Source organism: Euprymna scolopes, chromosome 12 (genome assembly GCF_053919585.1).
Source record: "Euprymna scolopes isolate OS-2025 chromosome 12, ASM5391958v1, whole genome shotgun sequence".
Taxonomy (NCBI): domain Eukaryota; kingdom Metazoa; phylum Mollusca; class Cephalopoda; order Sepiida; family Sepiolidae; genus Euprymna; species Euprymna scolopes.
In genome coordinates, this window is record NC_136493.1 from 55,342,063 (window position 1) to 55,364,951 (window position 22,889).

At 31.2% G+C, this 22,889-nt stretch overlaps 1 protein-coding gene across 3 annotated transcripts in view; it reads right to left on the reverse strand.

The window, feature by feature from the left end:
- LOC145291287 (serine/threonine-protein kinase OSR1-like) overlaps positions 1-22,249 on the reverse strand; it is a 195,728-nt gene extending 173,479 nt beyond the window's left edge. For 2 of the 3 annotated variants that reach the window (XM_080136938.1, XM_080136941.1), the window contains exon 1: positions 21,916-22,249. In XM_080136938.1, coding sequence (XP_079993064.1) covers positions 21,916-21,970 — 55 coding nt within the window. In that variant the 5' untranslated portion in view covers positions 21,971-22,249. The remainder of the gene's footprint in view (positions 1-21,915) is intronic. The other variant, XM_080136940.1, reaches the window with a different exon arrangement.
- Between the last annotated feature and the right edge of the window lie 640 nt (positions 22,250-22,889).

The following is a 22,889-nucleotide window of genomic DNA, read 5'->3' on the forward strand; positions in this document are numbered from 1 at the left end:
AGCGAAGTAATAACCGGTTTAAATATTATAAAAAAAACAACAAAAAAAAAACAAACGGACCTGATGCAAACGAACAATGTTAAAATTTTTTTAAATTGGAAAAACAAAAACTAAAAAAGAAAACGCGAACGTGATGGAAAAAAAAATCTCAAAAACTCGGCTTGCCCGAGTGTTTGTAGGTGTGTGTGGTTGTTAATGAAAACCTAAGAAGTAAAAAAAGAAAACAGAAAAACGGAGCAGGGGGTACCTTGGGGGGGGGGGTAATTTTAACATAAAAAAAAAAAACCAGCGTAGGGCAAACGAACAATGTTAAATGTAAAAATCGAAAAAACAAAAAGAAAACAGAAAAACAAACGTTGAAAAAAAAAAAAACGTGAAAAATAGCTTAAATAAACCTGTTTCGATATTAAAATTTAAAAATTCGAGGGGTACCTGGCGTTGCCCGGGTGTTTGTAGGTGTGTGTGAAAAAAAAACAGGTGCCCGTGAAAAAAAAAACAAAGCCTTGACAACGCGCAGTTGGAAAATAGTAAAGTGTGAAAAAAAAACAAAAAAAAACAGGTGCGCGTTTTTGATTGACGTGACAGTGATAGGTATTCAGCAGTCAGCATTTTGTGCGGGACAGTTTTTAATGAGGTCAATAAATCGGTTTGTTTGTTTTCAAAAACCCGCTCCCCCGTCTGATATGACGAAGTCGACAAACGTTCACTGGCTCTGGGCCTGTTATTAGAGTCGAGTTTCGCTTTTTGTTTATACCGAAAACCGAATGTAACGCGTGCCGATGCGGGAAATGTTGAATAATTAACGTTTGAAAGTCAATAAAATTAAATAGACAGGCGAGCTCCATGGTTAAGTGTGAGATATTACAATTTATAGATGATATAAAAAGTTTTAAGAAGTTGTGAAGCGAGCGAGCGCTTCTCTGAAAGAAGCCTTTTGTGGACATCGAGGAAAAGCGTACATACATACATTTTCGCTTTTATATATACAGATGATGTCATTAGGCCAGTGTTTTCTATATTTGCATCATTTTGTATAATTTTGGCCATTCTTCTCTTCTGATGAGAAGCATTTAGCTTTGAAATGCCATGGCCTAAAGATTTTTTTTTCTTAATTTTCCCCTTTACTTTTCCTTATTGTTCTGCTGATGTAATAAAGTTATATATAACTTATTTCTCTTTTCATTTTATATATATATATACTAGCGGGGGGTACCCGGCATTGCCCGGGTGATTGTAGGTGTGTGTGTTTTTGGGTAAATGAAAAGAAAAATCATTGGTTGTTTTTAAAAAAAACAAAAATAACGAAGCCTTGACGCGCATTTGGAAAATAGTAAAGTGTGAAAAAAAAAAAGTGCCCGTTTGGGACGAGTTAATGACGTGAACTTTTTGAGTGCGGGACAGTTTTATTTAACGCGAGTCTGTTGACTTCTTTTTTTTATACGAAAAAGCTTAACGCACATGCGGTGATCATAAGCAATAGCTATTCAGCAGATAACATTTTCTGCGGGACAGTTTTTAATGAGGTCAATAACCCGGTTTGTTTGTTTTTACCTAAATTTGGGGAAAACCAGCTCCCTGTTTATTAGGGGGAGTGTCTCGTCCCAAAATGAAAGCAACCGTCTGATATGATGAAGCCGACATTGACCAAACGTTAAATCGCTTTCGAGTTTCGCTTTTATTATACAAGAAAGGTGAATCTACACACGCCGATCCGAAAAGGTAGAATATTTAACATTTCAAAGTCGAGCAAATTAAATAGAGAGGCGACCACCGTTGTTAAGTCGTAGATATTATTATTTAGACGTGATATAAAAAGTTTTAAAAATGAACGACGGCCTCGAGAATCCACCGGAAAAAAGCCTTTTGAAGACATACACAAAAAGCGAACATACATACATACATTTTTGCTTTTATATATGGGTTTGTATTACTGTATACATGGATTCAAAAAATATATAACAAATAAATGTTATCAAAGGCAAGATAAGTTAATTTTCAACCTAACTGGATAATTTTTTTGTGTTTTTATTTAATGTAAAATGTTTATTCAGCTCGAAAAACATCCAGTGTTTACTGATGTATTGAAAAATTCAAAATGGCGCCGAACTCTCTGCTGAACACGGTAAGTTTGGGAAAATGAGTTAAAAATAGAAACTATACCACATACTGTTAAAAACCCACAGAATATATGTCAGTGTATGTCACGGTAACATATATTGCGCTAGTTTCTAACAGTATTTTGTATAATTTTTTTATTTTTAATGCATTTCCTAAACTTACCGTGTCCAGCAGAGAGTTCGGCGCCATTTTGAATTTTCCAACACATCAGTACACACTGTATGTTTGTTGAGCTGAACAAACATTAAATTAAATAAAAACACAAAAAAATTATCCAGTTAGGTAGAAAAGTAACTTATCTTGCCTTTGATAATATTTATATGTGTACAGTAAAACAAACCCATGTATATATACACTAAGGTAGTTTTCTTGATGGTAAATAAATGTAGATAAAATAAAGAGTATAAGTAGACTATATGTCAATGTAGGGAACCGGATGTTAAAATGATGTACCGTATGGATACAAATTGACAAAAAGGGTATGTTGAGACGTAAGTTTAGTGTAATAAAGAAAGTATATTGTGCGATTTGAAAACTAACTATTTTCATAACCAAAGGGTGGGACGGGAATAAAAAAAATGATCTACCATGGCTGCATCAATAACTTTCTGTTCATTCTACGGTGTGCATCTTCAATCACTATACTGATGCCATGTACATGCTTCGATTGCAATTAACAAAGCACAATTGATTTTGGGCAGAGAACATTAGCAGGTGTTAATATGTTACCTGCCAAAAACAAGAACACTTGTACTTATGCTGCTTACAAGCAATGCCATTCTCTAATTCTGCCCAGGATCTTCCTCTAAAATAATTCTGGCACGCAAATCCCAATTGAGTTATTCATAAGAAGTCATCCAAATGTCAACAGCGCAGATTTACATTTATAACTCAATAGTCGATTCAGCATTTGTTACTTATATTATATATATAAGTATAATATATGTAAAATTATCTTGGTCAGAGGAGTATATTTTTGTGTGCCTGTATAGTGAGAATCTCTTTTGAAGGAATCTTATCTTGGGCCCAGATTGAAGAGCCTCTGGGTACCATGAGAGTAACATTTCCTATTCAAGCAGTAGTTATTTTCGGTTTTTTATTTGAGTTCACATTGCCTAAATGTACTGTCTGAATGGATAATACTGAATTGATGTATAGTATCATTAATTTTCTCCAGAGAATTAATTGTCCAGACTTATCAGGAACAAAACTAAAGCTACTTAAAATTGATCACTTTGTAAAAAAAAGAAAAAGAAAAAAAAGTGAACAAAGAATTTTATATAAAATTTATTTGTTTATTACAGCTTCTGAAACAAATTACAAAAATCTCTACTCACGACGATATCACATATCTACTCTGTGTACTGAGTTTCAGCAACTGCTCTCTCTCTCTCATGGCAGCAATTAGGAGAAAATATTCAGCAAAACGGAAGGAAACAAGAATACATAGGAAAAGGAAAGAGAGAGAGAGAGAGAGAGAGGAAGAAAAATAATTAAAATTACTCATTGTCAAGTTTGCTGCGTCAGCCATCAGGTTTTGATTTCTGACCTTTAACCCTGCGAAGCAGACAACAGCTCGTAAATGTGGCTTGTTGAAACAAAGGTGTGTTATTCCAAAGCAAATATAAGGTTGATTGATGCTATGCATTAATGCAAATAAATGTATAGTTACTTGCCAAGAGGGCAAAGTTAGGCACAAGGCCAACCTTTAATGCAGGAAAACCCATGTTTGCAGAAAGAGGTGCATATCTTCGCGTTACAAATATTTATGAACACCTTTTGGAATTTCTAAAGTGTTTTAACAACTATTTGGAAATGTAATACTGGCAGTGTTGAAACTAGGGATGTACCGTTAGCAAATTGGCCAATTACCGATTAATGGGTTTTCTAATGCTGCTTTATCAGCAGATTTTGTTGCCATAAGTGATATATGTTTCTATTTTTCTGGTTTAGATAATGTATATCTTATTGAAATAAATTACTAATTAAATATCAAACAGAAGTAATTTAAATACATAAAAAAATTAACTAAATATTGACAACAACCTACAACCATTACGACAACCAGTTTCTGCTGGAAGTATTTTGATATCAATCCCAAGAATAGAATACAGCTGCCTACAAGTTATGCCAAACCATTACATCAAAGGGTGGCAAATCAGCAAAAACTGTTACGACAACTAATATGTTAACCTATCTTAGAAAGGTTCATTCAAAAGAAGCAAAAATTGCAGATAAGAAATGGAAGCACAATGAATATCCAGTGACGGACATTCCAGGAACAAGGAGTAGTAAATATGAACCTCCAAACTACTATAGAATTAATATTGGCCAAAAAGAAAATTTGAGATATTAATGACCACAGGTCACAATAGATTCATTATCTGATAGAAGAAATGATTGCTGTTGATATTCAACCATATTCTGTAACATCTGACATTGGATTCATCAGGTTTACTGGAAAAATTTGTTTGGATTACAGTATTACATCAAAAAAGTACTTCACTAAAAAAAAAAAAAAACTCCCAATATATTTACAAAAGTAAAAATAAAAATTAAATCATCTTTTGATGAAATTAGCAGCATTTCATGGACTACAGACATTTGGACAGCAGCGGCAGACAGTAACAAGCTCCCCCCTTCTTTACTGGTCATTTGACCAACCTACTTTATCCATTATGAAGAACTTTGGACAAGTTCTGCACAGCAGTGACGCCCATCTCATCCAGACTGAAAATTTGTCGTCCTTCGACATTCAGACTCTTGTATTTCTTTTGTTTATTAAATTGTTAGGTGAAAGTACAGACTAGTTAAAAAAATTTTTAAAAAAACCCTCTCCTCCACGTTTTTAAAAATGGGTTTCCAAAAAGTTTGCTGCAGGATGGGAAGTGTTGACCAGAAAATTTACCTTTTTTATATTTCTTTCACTAGTGTTGAGGTGATTGGCTGTATCAAACTAAAAATTTTTTCATGATATAGAACAAGTTTTATTTATGTACATATGTAAAAAAAAAAAAAAAAGTTGAGAACAAAATTCCAGACATACCATGAGGAAAGTTAGCCAGGGTATGGGTTGACTTGGCCATTTCAATGGAGAGATTTGGCCACAGATAGGGAGAGTTGATCACATTAAAAGAAATGAGCCTTTTCTAGCTCTCAATAACAAAATACAACAAAATGAGCCTATTTACTAGTCATTTCTGCATCGTAATAATATCTGATAATATTCTGAAATATGCCCTGGGCTCAGCGTTCATATGATCAATAATACACATGAATGATGAAATACAAACACACACACGTAAGAAATCTGTGTCCCAGATGTGTTTTAATTAACAAATTTCCAACGACTCTTGAAAGAAGAAAGTGTTCTTGGTGCGTTCTGCTGTTCCAGAGAGTTTAGTTAAAGTCAGCTTGGCTTTCATGATTCTAAGTAGCACTATCACTGTCTTCAACATGAGGTTTGATAAACTTTCCACAGACATTTCCGCTCTTAGAAAATCAATCTCTACTCTGTGTTCATGTTCTTAATGACTTCACTAACATACAAAGCTGCTGACTTTTTGCCTTCATACTAATACAGCATGAAATCTCCAGATGTCACACTGTCTACGCTGCCCAAAATCAGTTCTCGATCTTCATTTTCGTTATTTTCACTTTCGTAGTCATTGGACTTGTTATCAATCAAAGTCCATATCATCATTGTCATCCTCCCTGATGGGGACAGCTTGGCTAGTTGGTGTCACTTTTCATTTTTTGCTTTGGCTTTTTGTCACTTTTGACCAAAACTTTTCAGTCATTCCCTCAATGTAGTCTGGCAAAGTGGCAATCATGCACTTGTTTGTCTTCTGAACTCTTTTGCTGTTTGTCATTGGTGGAGATTTGGGAAATCCTCTAAACTGAGCTGGGGAACAAAAGAGAGTGGCATTACTTCTTTGACAGGGTCAAAGGTTTTTCCAGTTGGTGTAGTCCGGATAGATGTTACTGCTACTCCTGACAAAGTGGTGCTGACTCCAGATGTGGAAAGTTGTGAAGAATGAGGTGCTTGATCTGCTGTGGGTGGGGGATGGTTAGGGGAAGTTGAGACACCTTGTTGGGAGGAGAAAAAGAGAGTTTCTGCAGGAACAGGGTGATTGATGACATCAGATGGGGAAAAGAAATAGTCAGGAAAGATGTGCCTGTCCACGGGCCAGATGCTTTGAAACTGGCGGTGATGTTTGCTGGGGTTGTCTCTAGAGTCCAAGCATAGTTGACCAGCTCAGTAATGTTGTAGATGGTGATGGTCTTTCCAGGGTTGCTTACCATCCATGAAGTGGCCCTGTTATTGGAGAAGACAGTGCAATCCAGTAGCTGCATTTTGTTGCTGGTATGAGGGGGCGAAGGTGAAGATATGCACATGGTTTTCTTTTGAGTATGTCAATGCTTGCAATGACTGGTGACTTTCATGATAATCCAGCACCAAGATGACAAGGTTTTTCTCAGAAGGCTGCACATGTTTTACAAAATGCTCAATTACTGACAAAAACTTCTCTAATGTCATCCACCCATTGTCTGTGACAAAGCCCAAGCTTCCCTCGGGAGCATTGTTCATCATATGCTGCTAACACTTCTGAGTAATATGATCACTGGCAGCAAGGCAACATCTGTCGCTGACACTATCCTGCAGTTTTTTATTAGTTGAATCGCACAAATGCGCGATAGTTTTAAATTATAAGTTGTCAGTACCTATTATTATTATTACTCCATCTTTCAGGTTTCATGTTGAGGAATTGTACAGTAAATTGTGAACTGAAAATAATATATTCTTTATCAGTTATACTTTTGTTCTTCATTTTAGACACGTGCTACCATTACATATATATTTTTTATTTTCCTGGTTTAGATACTGCATGTTTTATTGAGATAAATAACTAATTGAATATCAAACATAAGTAATTTAATTACGTAAAAAATTAACTAAATATTAACAACCTTCAACCATTATGGCAGCCAGTTTCTGCTGGAAGTATTTTGATATCAATCCCAAGAATAATATGAATAATAATAATAATACAGCTGTCTGCAAGTTATGTCAAACCACAATAGCAATATATAGCAAATCAGCAAAAACTTTTACAACAATGTTAAACTATCTTAGAAATGTTCATCCAGAAGGAGCAAACGTTGCAGATAAGAAAAGGAAGCACAATGAATATTCAGAGACAAACATTCCAGGAACAAGTGGTAGTAACCACGAACCCCCAGCAGTTGTTCAATTCCCTGGTGCACATGCAGGCGCAAGAATAAATGAAGAATTGCACAATATTTTGGATAAGTATAAAATCTTCCACAAAGTTTTCTTAATCTTGCGGAATTAAGGAACAAATATGGTTGCTGGTGTCGGTGAATGTCGTTTAGAATTATCATCATACTTTATACATACATTGCAACTCTCAATAAATGACTCATTATTTTCTTAACAGGTTGTTAAGACAATCATTACAATTAACAGAAATATAGTCTCTCACTTTAATCATTCTCCATTAGCAATTAACAAATTAACTGAAATACAGGATCAGTTTAATTTGGAAAAACAAACTCATTTAAGATGTGACCACACGGTGGAATTCAGCATATTATATGCTAAAAAGAAATTTAGAACAACGAAAAGCTCTTGTAATGTATGCTGTCGATAATAAAATTTACCTGAACAACTTACCAACGGGGATTTGTTCAAAAAATTATCCAGTTACTGAGTCCATTTAAAGAAATCACCAAAGAAGCAAGTCACAGAACTTCAATCATATCGATGATAATACCTACAATTTTAGCTTTGAGATTATTTCTTTCAAAAGCTGTCCAATTTACTTCTGATATTTCTGATTCTAGTAGAATCTTTACCATGGTTGAACAATTCAATGAATCAATAGAAACAAGATTTCCATCTTATCTAAATGATAAAAACATGTATATCTACTTTCCTAGATTCACTTTTGGTCAAGATGCTGTTCTTCAGATGCTGCACTTCTATTTCTTCTTCTCTTTCAATGGAGGAGAAATCCTTCACGACTGAGACAATTTTTATTTTTGTACCTTTTCTCCACGTTAAAAAACGACCCTGGTGTCTAACTCTGTCCCGTGGGGAGGCATAGTAAATAGGTACTTTCCTAGATTCAAATTTAAAATTTCAAAAGAATGACATGGAAAACACCATTAAGAATTGGATTCCACATCTACTTTCACTGATGATAATGAAGCAGAATCAGCAGGATACACTGTTGACGGTCAAGAAGATCAAAGTGAAAGTAAAACTGTATCTCTCCCAAACCTGTTTGATGAATTAGCTTCACAAAAGCCTACAGTAACAAATCAAAACTTAGTGCAGGTAAAAGCCGAGTTAAACCTGGAGACTGCCACTATAACAGAAATACAAGAATCACAAAAGGAGTAAATCCCTAATCCATAAGTGCACAAAAGAACTTTATCATTATGTAGCTTCCGCACTACTCACAAGAGGTGATGATCCATTTCAGTGGTGGAAGAAGACATAGACCATAACACTGCTGAGTAAACTGGCTTCAAAATATTCAAATGCACCACTAGGTGTATCAGAATCTTTGTAGGAATTTTTGACACCCCTAACCCGAAACTGCGAATAAAATATAAAAAACTCATAATTTCTCTTTTGAAAGTGGGTTGTTTATTTTCTTTATGGATTATACTTCCAAAATAAACTATTAAAGTTGTATAAAAAGTAATAGAAATATTATTTTTTTATTTTTTAAAAAACAGTAATGAAATTAATTGAATTTTACGAGCTCAGTATTTTTCAATTTTTAAACTTTAAAAATCTATCAAAATTTTTCTATTGATTCTATTTTTACGATATTTTCAGGGCCAATGTGAAATTTTATGCTCTTTCCAATAAACCGAATATAATATTTTAGACAAACGTTTTTTTTTTTTAAATTCACGCCCCCCCCCATTTTAAAATGTCTATAAAAAAGTAAATAATTAATTTACTCACCAAAGTTTTATATATCACAAATTGAAGAGATCAATAAATAATATATTCAAATTTAAAACAAAAAAAAGTAGTGTTTTTTAGGAATTTACCTGTAAAGTCCGAAGTTTAAAACCCTTTCTTTTTTTTTTTCTTTTTTTTTTAAATGAAACCTTGATCCTTGCTCCTTTAATTGAAAAAAAATAATTAGGGTTTGAATTACATTTTTCGAGTAGTTATAAGCTTGGAAAGACAGGGGGGTCGAATTATTCAATATTTTTCACAAAGTTTCTGACACACCTAGTGCACCACCATCATCTAGTCTCCCTATAATTTTTTTTCCAATTCTAATTTCAAAAATGTTTTCCATTTCTAATCTGAATATTTTCAAAGTCAATGTTATTTTTTTACTTTAAATTTGTATAATGCTATTTTTTTCTACTTTTTAACGAGACACATTTAGTTTCAAAATGCCATGGCCTAAAGCGGTTTCTCTCTTATTCCTGTAACCCTTATTGACTTGATAATGTAATAAAGTTCCTATGTTACTTTACTCTTTATCTTAACTTATTCTATTGTTTGCATCTCTTAACTAGGTATAGTTTTAATTATCCAGATCAGTTTGCCTTACCATTGAAAATTAATTTTTCTGCTTAATTTTTATTACTATATACATTAGTAGAGTCCCCATATAGATGTTTAACAAGTAGATGTGAAGATAAATTTGATATAGGAATAGGCAAGTGAACTCTAGAATATTTACTTTGCTTTCCATAGTTCAATAATAATAAGTAAATTAGACTTAAGAGTAAATGATACTTCTGGGAATAAGATTCCTCATCTGAAGTTAAATATTGTAAATGAACAATCTCCTAATAAATAAATATATGTTTGTTTTATTGTTTAGTGTCAAGCAAAGAAATTGAAAAGAATCATTTTTGGGATTAAAAACGAGACTTAAATTTTCCTGATTCCGATACTCCAAAAGTTCTGATCTTTCGGATTCCCCATTCCGATTAATCCTCTCAACACTAATTCTTACCTAACCACTATTAATCGCTACACAAATGAGAGTATGCAAGCGCAAAAGAAATAGATTGTAATTATGTAACTACTACAATAGCTTGAGATAAATAGAAACGTTTGAGGAAGGAGTGATATTCAAAAAGAAATTGTGATATTTCAGCTCCATGCATCAGACTAGTGATCGGAGAGAAATCTAGAAGCAAGCAAGATTCAACTATATATCATTCAATTCACTTAAAATTAAAAAATTGTGTGTAGAAAGTTTTATGTGTTAATCATGTTGCATTGTTTCAAGCATAAACTCTTTTTCAAACACTTATATCTTTGGTTATAAAAAGTATTATCACAAATCTTTCACAAGAAGAAAATGGCACATCAGAAGAATGTTTCTATCATGTATAATTCCCAGGATAGTTTTATTTTTAACATTTGGCTCAATTTTATTACAATTGTCCTGATTGGAAATTGTCACAAAAGCCGTTTTATTTTGTTTCTGATTAAAAAAAAATACCCCAAAAATGATATGTTAGAGAAATGATGCTTTAATGGTCACTTTTCAGTGAGTTTTGACAATTTTTGAACAAATAAAACTCATTTTGTAACCTCCTCCACTTTACAGTAAATTAAATATATATTCTTTTTGTTTGTTTTTTTACCTGACCTTTCCCATCTCTTTTTATTATTTATCTTATTCACACCCTCAAACCCTAGTTCTGTTATGTGGTATCTCCAGTTTCAAGTAATATATATTTCTTTCTATGTGTATGGTGATAGACGCTTAGTCGTATATAGATTGAGAAAAAGGTCAACCAAGTGAAAATGCATAATTTGGCAACCCTCAATTAACCAATTGATAATCTCATGCGATGCATTGCAGCTTCGCTGTTTTTCCCCAGTCTCAAGTACAAAAATCAAGATAATCTAATGGGCACAACACCTAAAGAAAAATGGTAAAATGTAGATCATTATTGACTAAATTGACAAAAGTCAACCAGATGTAGTTAACCTACTAACCCATTTGATAATTTAAAACTATACATTGCAGCTTTGATCTTTTGCTCACCAGATGTAAAATAAACTATAAATAAAACAATTAAAAAAACAAAAAAAAAAAAACCCTAATATATTATAAAACGGATCAGATAGAAGTTATTACAAAGAAATTTCAGACATTGGCTGAACAATAACAGCTTCAGGAAATAATTTCATTAAAACTGCCTTGAATAGAAAAAAATATGCTATCATTATTTAAAGTAGAGAATTTAAAAATGTTCTTATTGTTTAAAAGTGATGTCAAATACTCCATAAGAAGAACTGAAAATCATAAATACAAAAATTAGCTATTTGTTTCTTTTCACTAAGAATAAAAATATTACTTTTCTATGCAAGAAAAAGGTAAAATTAGCATGAATTTACAGATTTTAGCCGAGAGATTATTCAGTCTAGAGCATTACCCAAAATTCTTCTAAACCTATTCATAGTTAATGTAGTAGAAAAAAACTTGATGAGAGAACCACTTGCAGTCGGACTTCAGTAGGACCGCAAATAGGAGCCACAAATATGCCAATGGTCTATTGGAGTTTTGTCAAAATAGTGAGAGGAGAAATTGACTGAAGAAAGCAGCCTCATTTACTGGTAATAGACACAAATAGCAGGAATAACGTTTTATTTGTGGCTCAAGCACACATACACTGCAACTTGCTTTAAAACTCTGATCTTAACAGGATCAGGTATAAAAAATTGACTGTTCCAGTTTTGCTTGAACTTACAAGTGACTTCTTATTGTTGTAACAGTATTCACTCTGATCAGATTGAACTGGCTACTTTTCTGACCTGCATAACATCCCAAACCATGGGGTCCTAAGTAAGGTTACACGGAATACCAATCAATTGTGATTCGACTATAAAAGTCTGACCACCTATGGACCCAAGAGCGCAGTCAAATCTCTCTTGATAGTTGTTGCCCAGATCTTCAACTGTTCACTGATACATGTATGCCATCCAATAAAGAGGATTACATCACAAATTAATTCTCCCTCTGGATGATGAGCTGCATGCTCATTTAAATAGTTCAGTTTGTTAACCAAGGCATTTGCAAAATGAAGTCTCTTTTCCTGCATACATTGCTCTATACTATTCAGTTTCAATCTTCTTCTGAGCTCATTAGAACTAAGCTTGTCTTTAAGATTCACATTAAACATCAATTGTATCATTCTCACATCATGTCTCTCCATGTCCTCAACTCTCAATGGTCACATATCACATACATAGACCAAACATGTATGAGACTCTTCCCTTAATCAAATGTAGTTACGCTGTTGATTAAGGACTGAAGCACGAGTTCAATTAGGCGACATGTTTGCAAGATCAGCAGACATAATGAAACACAATTTTGAAAATTACAATGTTATGGCTGTAAAAAAGTGCTCTGGATGATGGATGATCTCCTTAATGTGTGACCTTAAGGGCAAATGTCACATAGCCCACTACACAATTCAGGTCATTAGCTTTCCAACAAGCCTCTATTTATTAAATTCTGATCAATAGACACTGAGATTTAGAATTTATAAAATTGCCAAAAAAAGGTGATATATATATATATATACACATACACATGCATATACACACTCATTGCCAAATTGAATATTGGAATGCTCATATTTTTGGTTCTTTAGAATGAAACTACATGAAAATTTGCAAGATTTTTGAAGATTATAATACTATGGTTAAAATTTTATGACAATTGGTAAAAAAGAGCCTATATTTTCAAACCAATATAATATGCCCAAATTTGCCTACATTTGTATATATATAGTGTCCTGGCAAACCAGTTTCAGTTTTGTTGCTTTGGGATGAATTTTGTTTAGAGTTTTTTTTTTTGCTTTGTTGTCTCCCCTGTGGCCTTGCCAGGCCACTAATATATACTCACACATGCGCGCGGAATGCTTAGTATACAAAAAGAGTAAATAAGTATGAGAAACAAAATAATTCAAATACTGACAAACTAGAAAACATGTTTTAAAGCTTTATGGGTATTGATATTCCTATTTGTTTATCAAATCTTATAGTAAAATTCTTTAGCATCAATGAAATCCAATATATGATAGCACGTGTTAGACAGTTTTTAGAAATTGACTATTAAACTAGCCTATCTCTGACCAGGTCTTTATGTGTTCCTTTTTCTCTTAAATCCTTTTTTATCACTTCATTCCATGTTTTCCTTAGCCTTCTCCAGTTTAACTCAAGGTAGTGTGCCAGTTCCACTACTATATAGCATCTATATCAATGCCTAGAACACTAAACAGTTCATCTTTGTCGATAAGCTGTAGCATGTAGCTCATCTTTGTCGATAAGCTGTAGCATCCCAATATTGAATTAAAACAGTAGAAGCAAACTTCAACTCTGCCCAAGATTGGCTATTCTTCTAGTACAAGAGCAACCACCTACGTGCAAACCTTGTGAAGACTTCAATCTGCTCGTCCCATCTCAAAAATCAAGAAACCAACAAACTTCTTAACATCATGCAGGCTGAAATACAACTACAAAACCACAACAACCCTGTCTGCCTCAAATCGCATCCTCTCATTCAAGGAACATATCAAAAATACTAAATTGAAAGTCAGCCCCCAGAATAAAAACTACAGAAACTGCTTCATAATCTCAACATCGTGTCTCTCTCAAGAAACTTAATGACCTTCTTTGCAAGCTATTAACATTTAAACTGCACAAGCTGAAATTCAACAAATTTACTTTTGAAGACATGGCGATATCGAGGCAAAATTTTTATAGGATAGATTGATGCTCTTTCTAACGCCAATCTAGTGACGTGATGGGAACCAATATTGTTATCAAGACACCGTCTTTAGATGATTATCCATCAAGACTAAAGAACAATTCAGATCCCCTTTTGTTTTTTATATGTTTTTCATTGAAAATAATACAATTATTAATAGGTTCTATACTCAATCAATTATTGTAGAATCCTGTTGCAACAAAGACAAATATTTGTTTGAATTTTTCATTAAAAAATTACCCAAGTTTCAAGTTTTAACTAATAATGGATACATTTTTTTATAGCAATTTAAATATCATATACTTTCAAATATCATATACTTTCAAATATCATATACTTTCAAATATCATATACTTTCAAATATCATATACTTTCAAATATCATATGCTTTCAAATATCATATGCTTTCAAATATCATATACTTTCAAATATCATATGCTTTCAAATATCATATGCTTTCAAATATCATATGCTTTCAAATATCATATATTTTCAAATATCATATACTTTCAAATATCATATACTTTCAAATATCATATACTTTCAAATATCATATACTTTCAAATATCATATACTTTCAAATATCATATACTTTCAAATATCATATACTTTCAAATATCATATACTTTCAAATATCATATACTTTCAAATATCATATACTTTCAAATATCATATACTTTCAAATATCATATACTTTCAAATATCATATGCTTTCAAATATCATATACTTTCAAATATCATATACTTTCAAATATCATATACTTTCAAATATCATATACTTTCAAATATCATATGCTTTCAAATATCATATACTTTCAAATATCATATACTTTCAAATATCATATACTTATTCTTCTTTATCCTTTTTTGTCCTATCATTAAATTGTTTCCTTCTAATTTTTCTCAGCTAAAATCTGAACTATTTATTGATTTACTATTAAAAGAACAATACAACCTGATCTCTCACATGCTATGAATAACAAGATTCAATGCACTCGCTGTTTAACTGAAACTTATATGAACAGTCAACTTGTCCGTCTTTGTCATTTTTGCACTTTTGGCGGTTTTGATCTACCAATAACTGATGCCATTAATATTAATTTATCAAATAGACATTTGTAAGGATTTATTTCACTTGTTTGAAGTATGAGTTTTTTGTTATACATTATGAAAATTGACATCTGGACAAATAGCACACAAAATGGCAACTTTTCTCATTTCTGAACTTTAGTCATAAGTCAGTGGCTAATTGAACTACCAATATAAATTTGAAATCATTGTTCACTTATTTTTGCAAAAGATACATGCCTATATTGGCTCAACAAAAATAAAATGTTGGATTCAAATACTTTATATTGCATATTTTCTTTTCAACAAGTAGTTTTATTTTTTGTTATCCTCTTGGCAACACCAGGTAGTTCTGCTAGAATTTAACAAAACAAACTGAACTTAAACAACCATTATTGGGTCCCTATTTACTTCCTCCCCTCAAGGGCAAAATTAGACAAAGTTTATAATGTGAGGAAACCCCAACTGTGTAAAAGGAGAACTTTATATTGAGACAAAAATAGCTGTATAATTCCATTAACACTTCCTAACAAATGAGAAAGCCTTTGGTGTACTCAACTATTTATGGAGTGCCAAAAGGAGAAAGCGATGTGTGCAAAGGAGGAGGTGGTAATGCTTGGGAGGATAATCCCAAGATTGAACAGATATACTGTAATCCTAGTCTGAATACATTAGTACGACTCAATTAGATTTTACAATGAAGAAAAATAGAGAAAGAAAACATCTAAATTATTTTTTAGACTTTTGTATTATTTAAACTACAGTTCTTATTTTGGAAGTTATTTTCAGAATGTTTAACAGACTATATGCAAGTGAGCCTTGTCTAAATCAAGAATCTGTACAGAATTTCAATTAGAACACTTTTATAAAGTTCGACAAGATGCACCTTAAGACGTAAGATTACATTGGTAGAAACGTTGCGAAATAACATTCAGTCTGGTAGTCTAAATAATCCATAGACAACTGTTTCTGCCCATATTAAGAACATATATTTTTATGATATACAAAATTTCACAAGTATTCATTAAAAGACTTCATCAGTGATAGAATATGCATTTTAAATTTTCAGCCTGTGAGATATACACTGTTCATGAATGTGATATTTTATATATTACAAAATAAATATATGTTCTTGATGCGGGCAGAAACAATTGTCTGTCAATAAAAGTATTCCTTTGAATAAATAAGGTTTATATAATATATATATATATATATATATATATATATATATATATATATATATATATATATATATGTTTTATTTTTTATTACCGTATCTTTCTGTTAAGTTACATCATTGTTTCGGCTACATATATATCTCTCTCATATATATATATATATATATATATATATATATATATATATATATGTGAGAAAGAGAGAGAAAAATAAATATCTGTTCAGTCAAAAGAATTAGCGAGTAAAAAAAAAATGCCAGACAAATCCATTTCAATTAAGGGAAATTGAGAAAGCAATTTTCTTTTTTTATTTATTTGCTTTCTATACAGATTTATGTTATCTTTTTTAAACTTTCCAGTTTGACACGTTTACTTTCAAAAATATATCACTTTTGTCTCGGGAACCCGAATTTCATTCTGTATGGTCGTCTTTCGACCGTGGTCGTAACTCGTTACCGGGTTTTACCGCGGCAATAAAGCAGTAGTCTTGGGGATTGATCTGTACAAGTGTTTTTTTTGTTTGTTTTTTTTTAGGGGGGGGGGCAAATGAAAAATGTAAATAAATTATGTAATCAAAGATTTTATTGGTAAAAAATAAAGATAAATAGTTAACGTTATCGATGCAAACAGATTGATTAGATTTTCGGATACGTTTATATTCACTAAATGCCATCATCATCATCGAATCTCATCGGATTTTAAAATATTTTGGTACGACGTAAAAGAAATTGACTTTTATTCGTAACAAAACAAAAAAGGAAATGCGATTGCTTGTACACGTCATTTCCATCAATCAAAATGAAGTCAAAACAAATGACATTAAAATCTTTTTTTTTTCACCAGTGAAAAACAAATTCACAACATGTCCGACATTTAGTGAAATCGACTTCAAAGTTCTAAATTTACTGTCTGCATGCGTGTCCGACTAAAAGTCAGAAACTACACAAGATTTAGATACACATAATCGGATTCGAACCAGTGGAACCACTGAACTTTATCCAGTTATGGCAAAAAAATATTCATATTCAGTGTCTTAAATTAGTGCACGGGGAGGTGTGGTGTGGGTGTGTGTGGTGGTACTTGTTTTCCTAATCGTTTCAAAAACACTAAAATTAGATTACATTTCTGCTGGCTTCCTTTTTTCTATTTTATCAGAGAAAGAGGGGATGATGCTACATAATTTTATTAACTTTTCGATGTTTGATTTTATGACCCCGACCAACGCCAAATAGTACCGCAAATATAAAATTCTTTAAAATAATAAACGAGTATATTTTTTATTTTTTAAATTTTCTGTTCTAGCTGTGGATGGTGGATCCTATAGGATGCCAGATATTCACCCACTATTTCATACATTCTAACCGGGAGATTTTTTTTTTTTTTTTTTTTTTTTTTTTAAGATTCTAGCCATCCCTTTAAGTGCAATCGCTCTTGCACTTGGTTCACCGGGTGTATTTTCCAGGTAGCTTTCGAAAATCTTTTTCATAAGTTTGGCTGCTTCTATAATTCTGGAATATGTGTGATTTGTGTTTGATAAGAGTGAATAATATAATTGGTCCTTCCCAAAAACAATTTATAAAACTACGTCCCTCCTAATATTAAAATGTATGATTTATTTCATTTAAATATTGAATGATACATTTTTATTTAGAACCTTTTTAATTTTATAGAATCACATCCGTCTCCAACGTTTTTTTTTTTTTTTTTTTAATCAGGTTTTATTTTCTAGAGTGCTATGAGAATAATTCTGGCATTAAATATGAACCTAAGTCAATGGAGACGAGAGAGATTTTATAAAAATTACTAAAACGGATTCCAGGCAATATATATATATATATATATATATATATATATATATATATATATATATATATATATATATATATATATATATATCGCTTCTTTCACAAAACAGACGAATGAAAAACTATTCTAACATTTTAGATTGATTCAATTTGATTAAATTATAAATTTTATTTCAAAATCTGTTGTAGAGGATTTTTCAAACAAGATTTTAAAGAACAATTTATAATTTAAACGCAACATAATAAAATTGAATAAAAAAGAATAGCACAGAAAAATAATAAACAATTTCATATTGAAATTTTATCGTAAAGAAATGGCGACAAAATTCAATTTTGTGACAATTGTAAGGATGACATTCCTTTTAAAATAAATTAACATTTAAAATCCCTCATATATATATATATATATATATATATATATATATATATATATATATATATATATATATATATATAAGAATTCCAGTTATGTTTACCAAAATGATCCAAGATGGCAAAACTAAAGTAAATTATAAATATTAAAGAATATTTATTAAGTAATCTTAATCAGATGCTCGATAAAATCAAATAGGATATAGAGCTTATAATAAGAACAAGTAGTTAATAAAACATGTTAAAAAACACTTTGAAAAAGAGTTAAAAACATATTTAATTTTAAAAAGGAAACACTAAATAAATGGATAATCCTTAATTCGCGGAGTTTCGAAGAAATACTTTCCTTCTCATCAGAGGGTAGGAATTAGCAAAATGCGGGATCGAAGGAAATCTAAAAGCTTAAAAGTAAATATGAGTTTTATTTTTTGAGGAAGCCTTATAATTTTGAGTTTCTCAAGAGAATTTGCTTAACATAAATATTTTTTTCGCTATTTCATATTTTTTTTTATTTATATTTTTCCTTAAGTTAAATGTTATTTATCTACATCATTTCCCCTGGTGTCCATATTGAATAGATAAAATCGAGTAATGAGTTAGGACCACAGCTGAAGGTGAATAGCCGCTATTCAATAGCGATTATACAAAATCAGTGTTTCTGAAATGGAAACTCAAAGACATTTACTGATTTTTTTAGTAATAGACTATATATATAATGTTACGCTTTACTTTATTAGTATTTTTAATGGCGGACCTGTACGAGTGTGCCCACCCCCCTAAAAATACGTGTTTTATAACATTTTAAAAACTTTTTTCCGACGATTATCATAGATTACAGACTTAAGTATCATATTAACAGAAAAAAAAATTATTTTTAAATAAATTTAATGACTTTTAAGAAGGGTGTTCACTTTCTCGTTATAACGTTCTACTTCATTGCTACCTGACTTACTGTCCATTTCTTTACTGACGTGTCACGTGATTAGAACGTTATAACGAGAAAGTTAATCCCCTTTCTTAAAAGTCATTAATTTTTTTTTTCTATTAATATGATACTTAAGTCTGTAATCTATGATAATCGTCGAAAAAAAAAAAAATTACAAAAGGTGAAAAACACGCATTTTTAGGGGTGGGTACTCTCGTACAGGTCCGGTCCGCCTTTTTAATTGTTGCTTTTTATTTTGTAATTATTTTCGGTGTTTATTCAAATTGGCACTTATGGCGGCAATTAAAAGTAAAGAAAATACAGAAAAGACTATGATGTACCTTACCAGGCAGGGAACAAAGATGAAATATTCCAAAAATCACGTAATTTGATCAAGTAGTTTTTTGTTTTGTTTTTTTATTAAAAAAAATCAAATTTTACAATTAAGCGAGTAGAAGTGTTTTCGTCCGCCATGATTACATCCAATGAAATAAAAAAAAAAAGAGACAACACAATTTGAAGTTCAGAGGTGAAAACTCAAGCTTACGTTCAATGCAGTTTAGTAGTACAATCGCAAAAAATCATAACTTTGGATTTTCTTAGTTTTAAATAAATTACTTGATTTATTTACGTATTTTTTATTTTATTTTTTGATTATGGCATCTTAGTTCTCTACGTACATCATACAGACTTTTCTGTAGTCTTTACTAAAGACTTTATTTAGTAAAGTTTTAATTGTTGTCCTAAGTGCCAAGCTAAGCAAGCACCTTATTTTCTGGCGTTATTTATTTATTTTCACTTTAGTTACGTACATTTGTTTTTGTAGATTGTTACATTTCACGTAAAGTTTTTTTTAGGTACTTTTTTTTTTTTTTGGTTTGTTTGTTAAAAATATATCTAGCACAATCACATCTTCTAGCGGACGATTTTCGGTGATTTCTGGAATTTATACTAATTTCGACATGCCACCTAAGTACGTAATGTTTTCACAAGAAATGCGTTGGCTTAAAACATAACTAATCTACACAAGCACCTAAATTTATTAAAACTTAATATTTCAGACGAAATAAAAAACATTTAAAATTATTTAAAAAACGCAATGCAGGTAGATTGCAAAATAAATTTTATTGGCTACGGTAACAACATTTTATTTGTTGTATATTTGATATTTGACCACTTTTTGAATCTCTGGATTGTAAAACAAACCCTTTATCAATAATATAAGTAAATAAAAATGGATTAAATCAGTGGTGTTTGTTTTCGGTTTCACGAACCAGAGTCTAATTTTGTGTGATTGGTGTCGTCTTACAGCTGTAACTTGTCACCGGATTTTATCGAGTTAATACGGGAAGACATGGAAGATTATTCTGTATTTAATGCAATCCCCGTAAAAAAAAAAAAAAAAAAAAAACTTGAAACATAGGGGGGAAAATAAATAAAAATAAAATGTCATTCTGCCAATAATTTTTTAAAACTTTGGTAAAGCTTTCAGCTAAGTAAAACCAAAAAGTACAGGTTTATTATTACCTAAATAATAATAAATAAAATTGTCTTTTTTTAATTAACCAACATAAATAACTTGCAATTAAATACTTAAGAAATTTTATAAAGTGACAACATACTTGAAGATAAATTACTGCATCCAAAGTTACGTTTACTATTTAATATAACGACAACACAATAAATAATGGTGATATTTGATTTAAAAAAAAAACACAGTATCAACGGTAAATATTTCTTAACGATAACACAGCCTTCGGACGAAGATCAAGGTGTAGTATCAGTTCTGTCGTATGTGAACAGAATTAAGCTACTCTTAGACGGAGGTAATTTTTTCTCTCCAATTATTGAAAGCATCACCTTTTAGGGGAAGCTAAACTCCTCATTCACATAAAAAAAATAAAAAAAACTTGTGTCTAACTTTGCTCTCATGAGGAGTCAAAGCAAATAGCGACATTTAATAACAATAAAAGCCAAGTGGAAAGTAGGATTAATTTTGCGATCGGTTTTATTTATTTTTTTCTCATACCATAAAGTAAAAGAAAATTACTTATTGTGATTAATCTAGTTTGCCTATTATGTTGTATTTTTTTTTTTTTTTTTTTTTACTTTTAAACATTATAGGAAGACTTTTGTCTATAAGGCGGGCAAAAAGTAGCGGGGAACCTAACAGAAAAAAAAGAGCACTCATTTTTTTTATATAGTCCGTCAAAAAAAAAAAAAAAAAGGCCGAGGTGAGAAGACGCCTAACTAAAAATGTCGATCAGAATTAAATAAAACTCTCATGGCTCCTAGTGAAGCAATGAAGCATATCAAAATAAGCTAATAAAATCGTGAATTTTCCGCTGGGACTCTGTAAAAGTAACATATTTATTTTTATTTTTGTCAACGAGTTCGTCAATAACTAAAAAGGTGTATGAAATAAAGTGGGGGGTCATTTTCAAATAGTAAGAAACTATTAACCAAGACCCCCAGTTTGTGGACGAATTAGATTACACTCGCGGAGGTGGTCGATATTGAAAGGAAAATTAATGGAGTTCTAAATTCAGTTGGAATGACTGAAATGTCTCCAAATGATAGATGAATGTCGGATGTCGGTTTAAAAGGCCCTTATTGGATTCCTAGTAGGATGTAAAAGACCGACTTACCGATGACATCTCGAAGTTCGAAGGCATCTTTCGTGTTGGGCCACTTATCAGCCATGTTTGTGTGTGACCTTGACACACGCGCACTCGCTCAATCCGCAGAATAAGCGTTAGAGTTGTGTGTGCGCTGAAAAGAAGGAGAAAACCCGTGTGTGTGTTCCCCCCCCCCTTCTTACACCGTCAATCACAAAACAAAACAAAAAGAAAAAGAAATCTCTACTCCTGGTTTAAACCGAATTCATTGTAAATAAATAAAGATGAGAATACATTCTCAGGGTACTTCACGACACGGGAAGAGATACGAGCAACGATTAAATTGAGTAAATGGGCAGCTCACAAGGAGGGGGGAGGTGCAATTTTAAATAACACCGGCTTAGTAAGTCGTTTCGTTATTCTTTTTTGTTTACTTGAATTTTTGTCTTTTTTATTTCAATTTTTAATTCAAGCATTCATTATTTCGTTATCATTAATCTTGCATTACAGTGAATATATATATATATATATATATATATATATATATATATATATATATATATATATATATACAGTGTATATATTATACACATATATATATATAGTGTATATATTATACACATATATATATATATATAAATATATATATATATACATATATATATACATATATATATGTATATATATATGTACATATGTATATACATACATATCTATACATATATATATACATATACATATCTATACATATATATACATACATATATATATATACATATATATACATACATATATATGTATACATATATATACATACATATATATATACATATATATATACATATATATATACATATATATATATATATATATATATATATATATATATATATATATATATATATATATATATATATATATATATATATATATATGGCGATTAGCTACACTGAATATTCCGCGTTTCATCCACTCTAGGACTCTTCAGGCTTCTAGAGTGGATG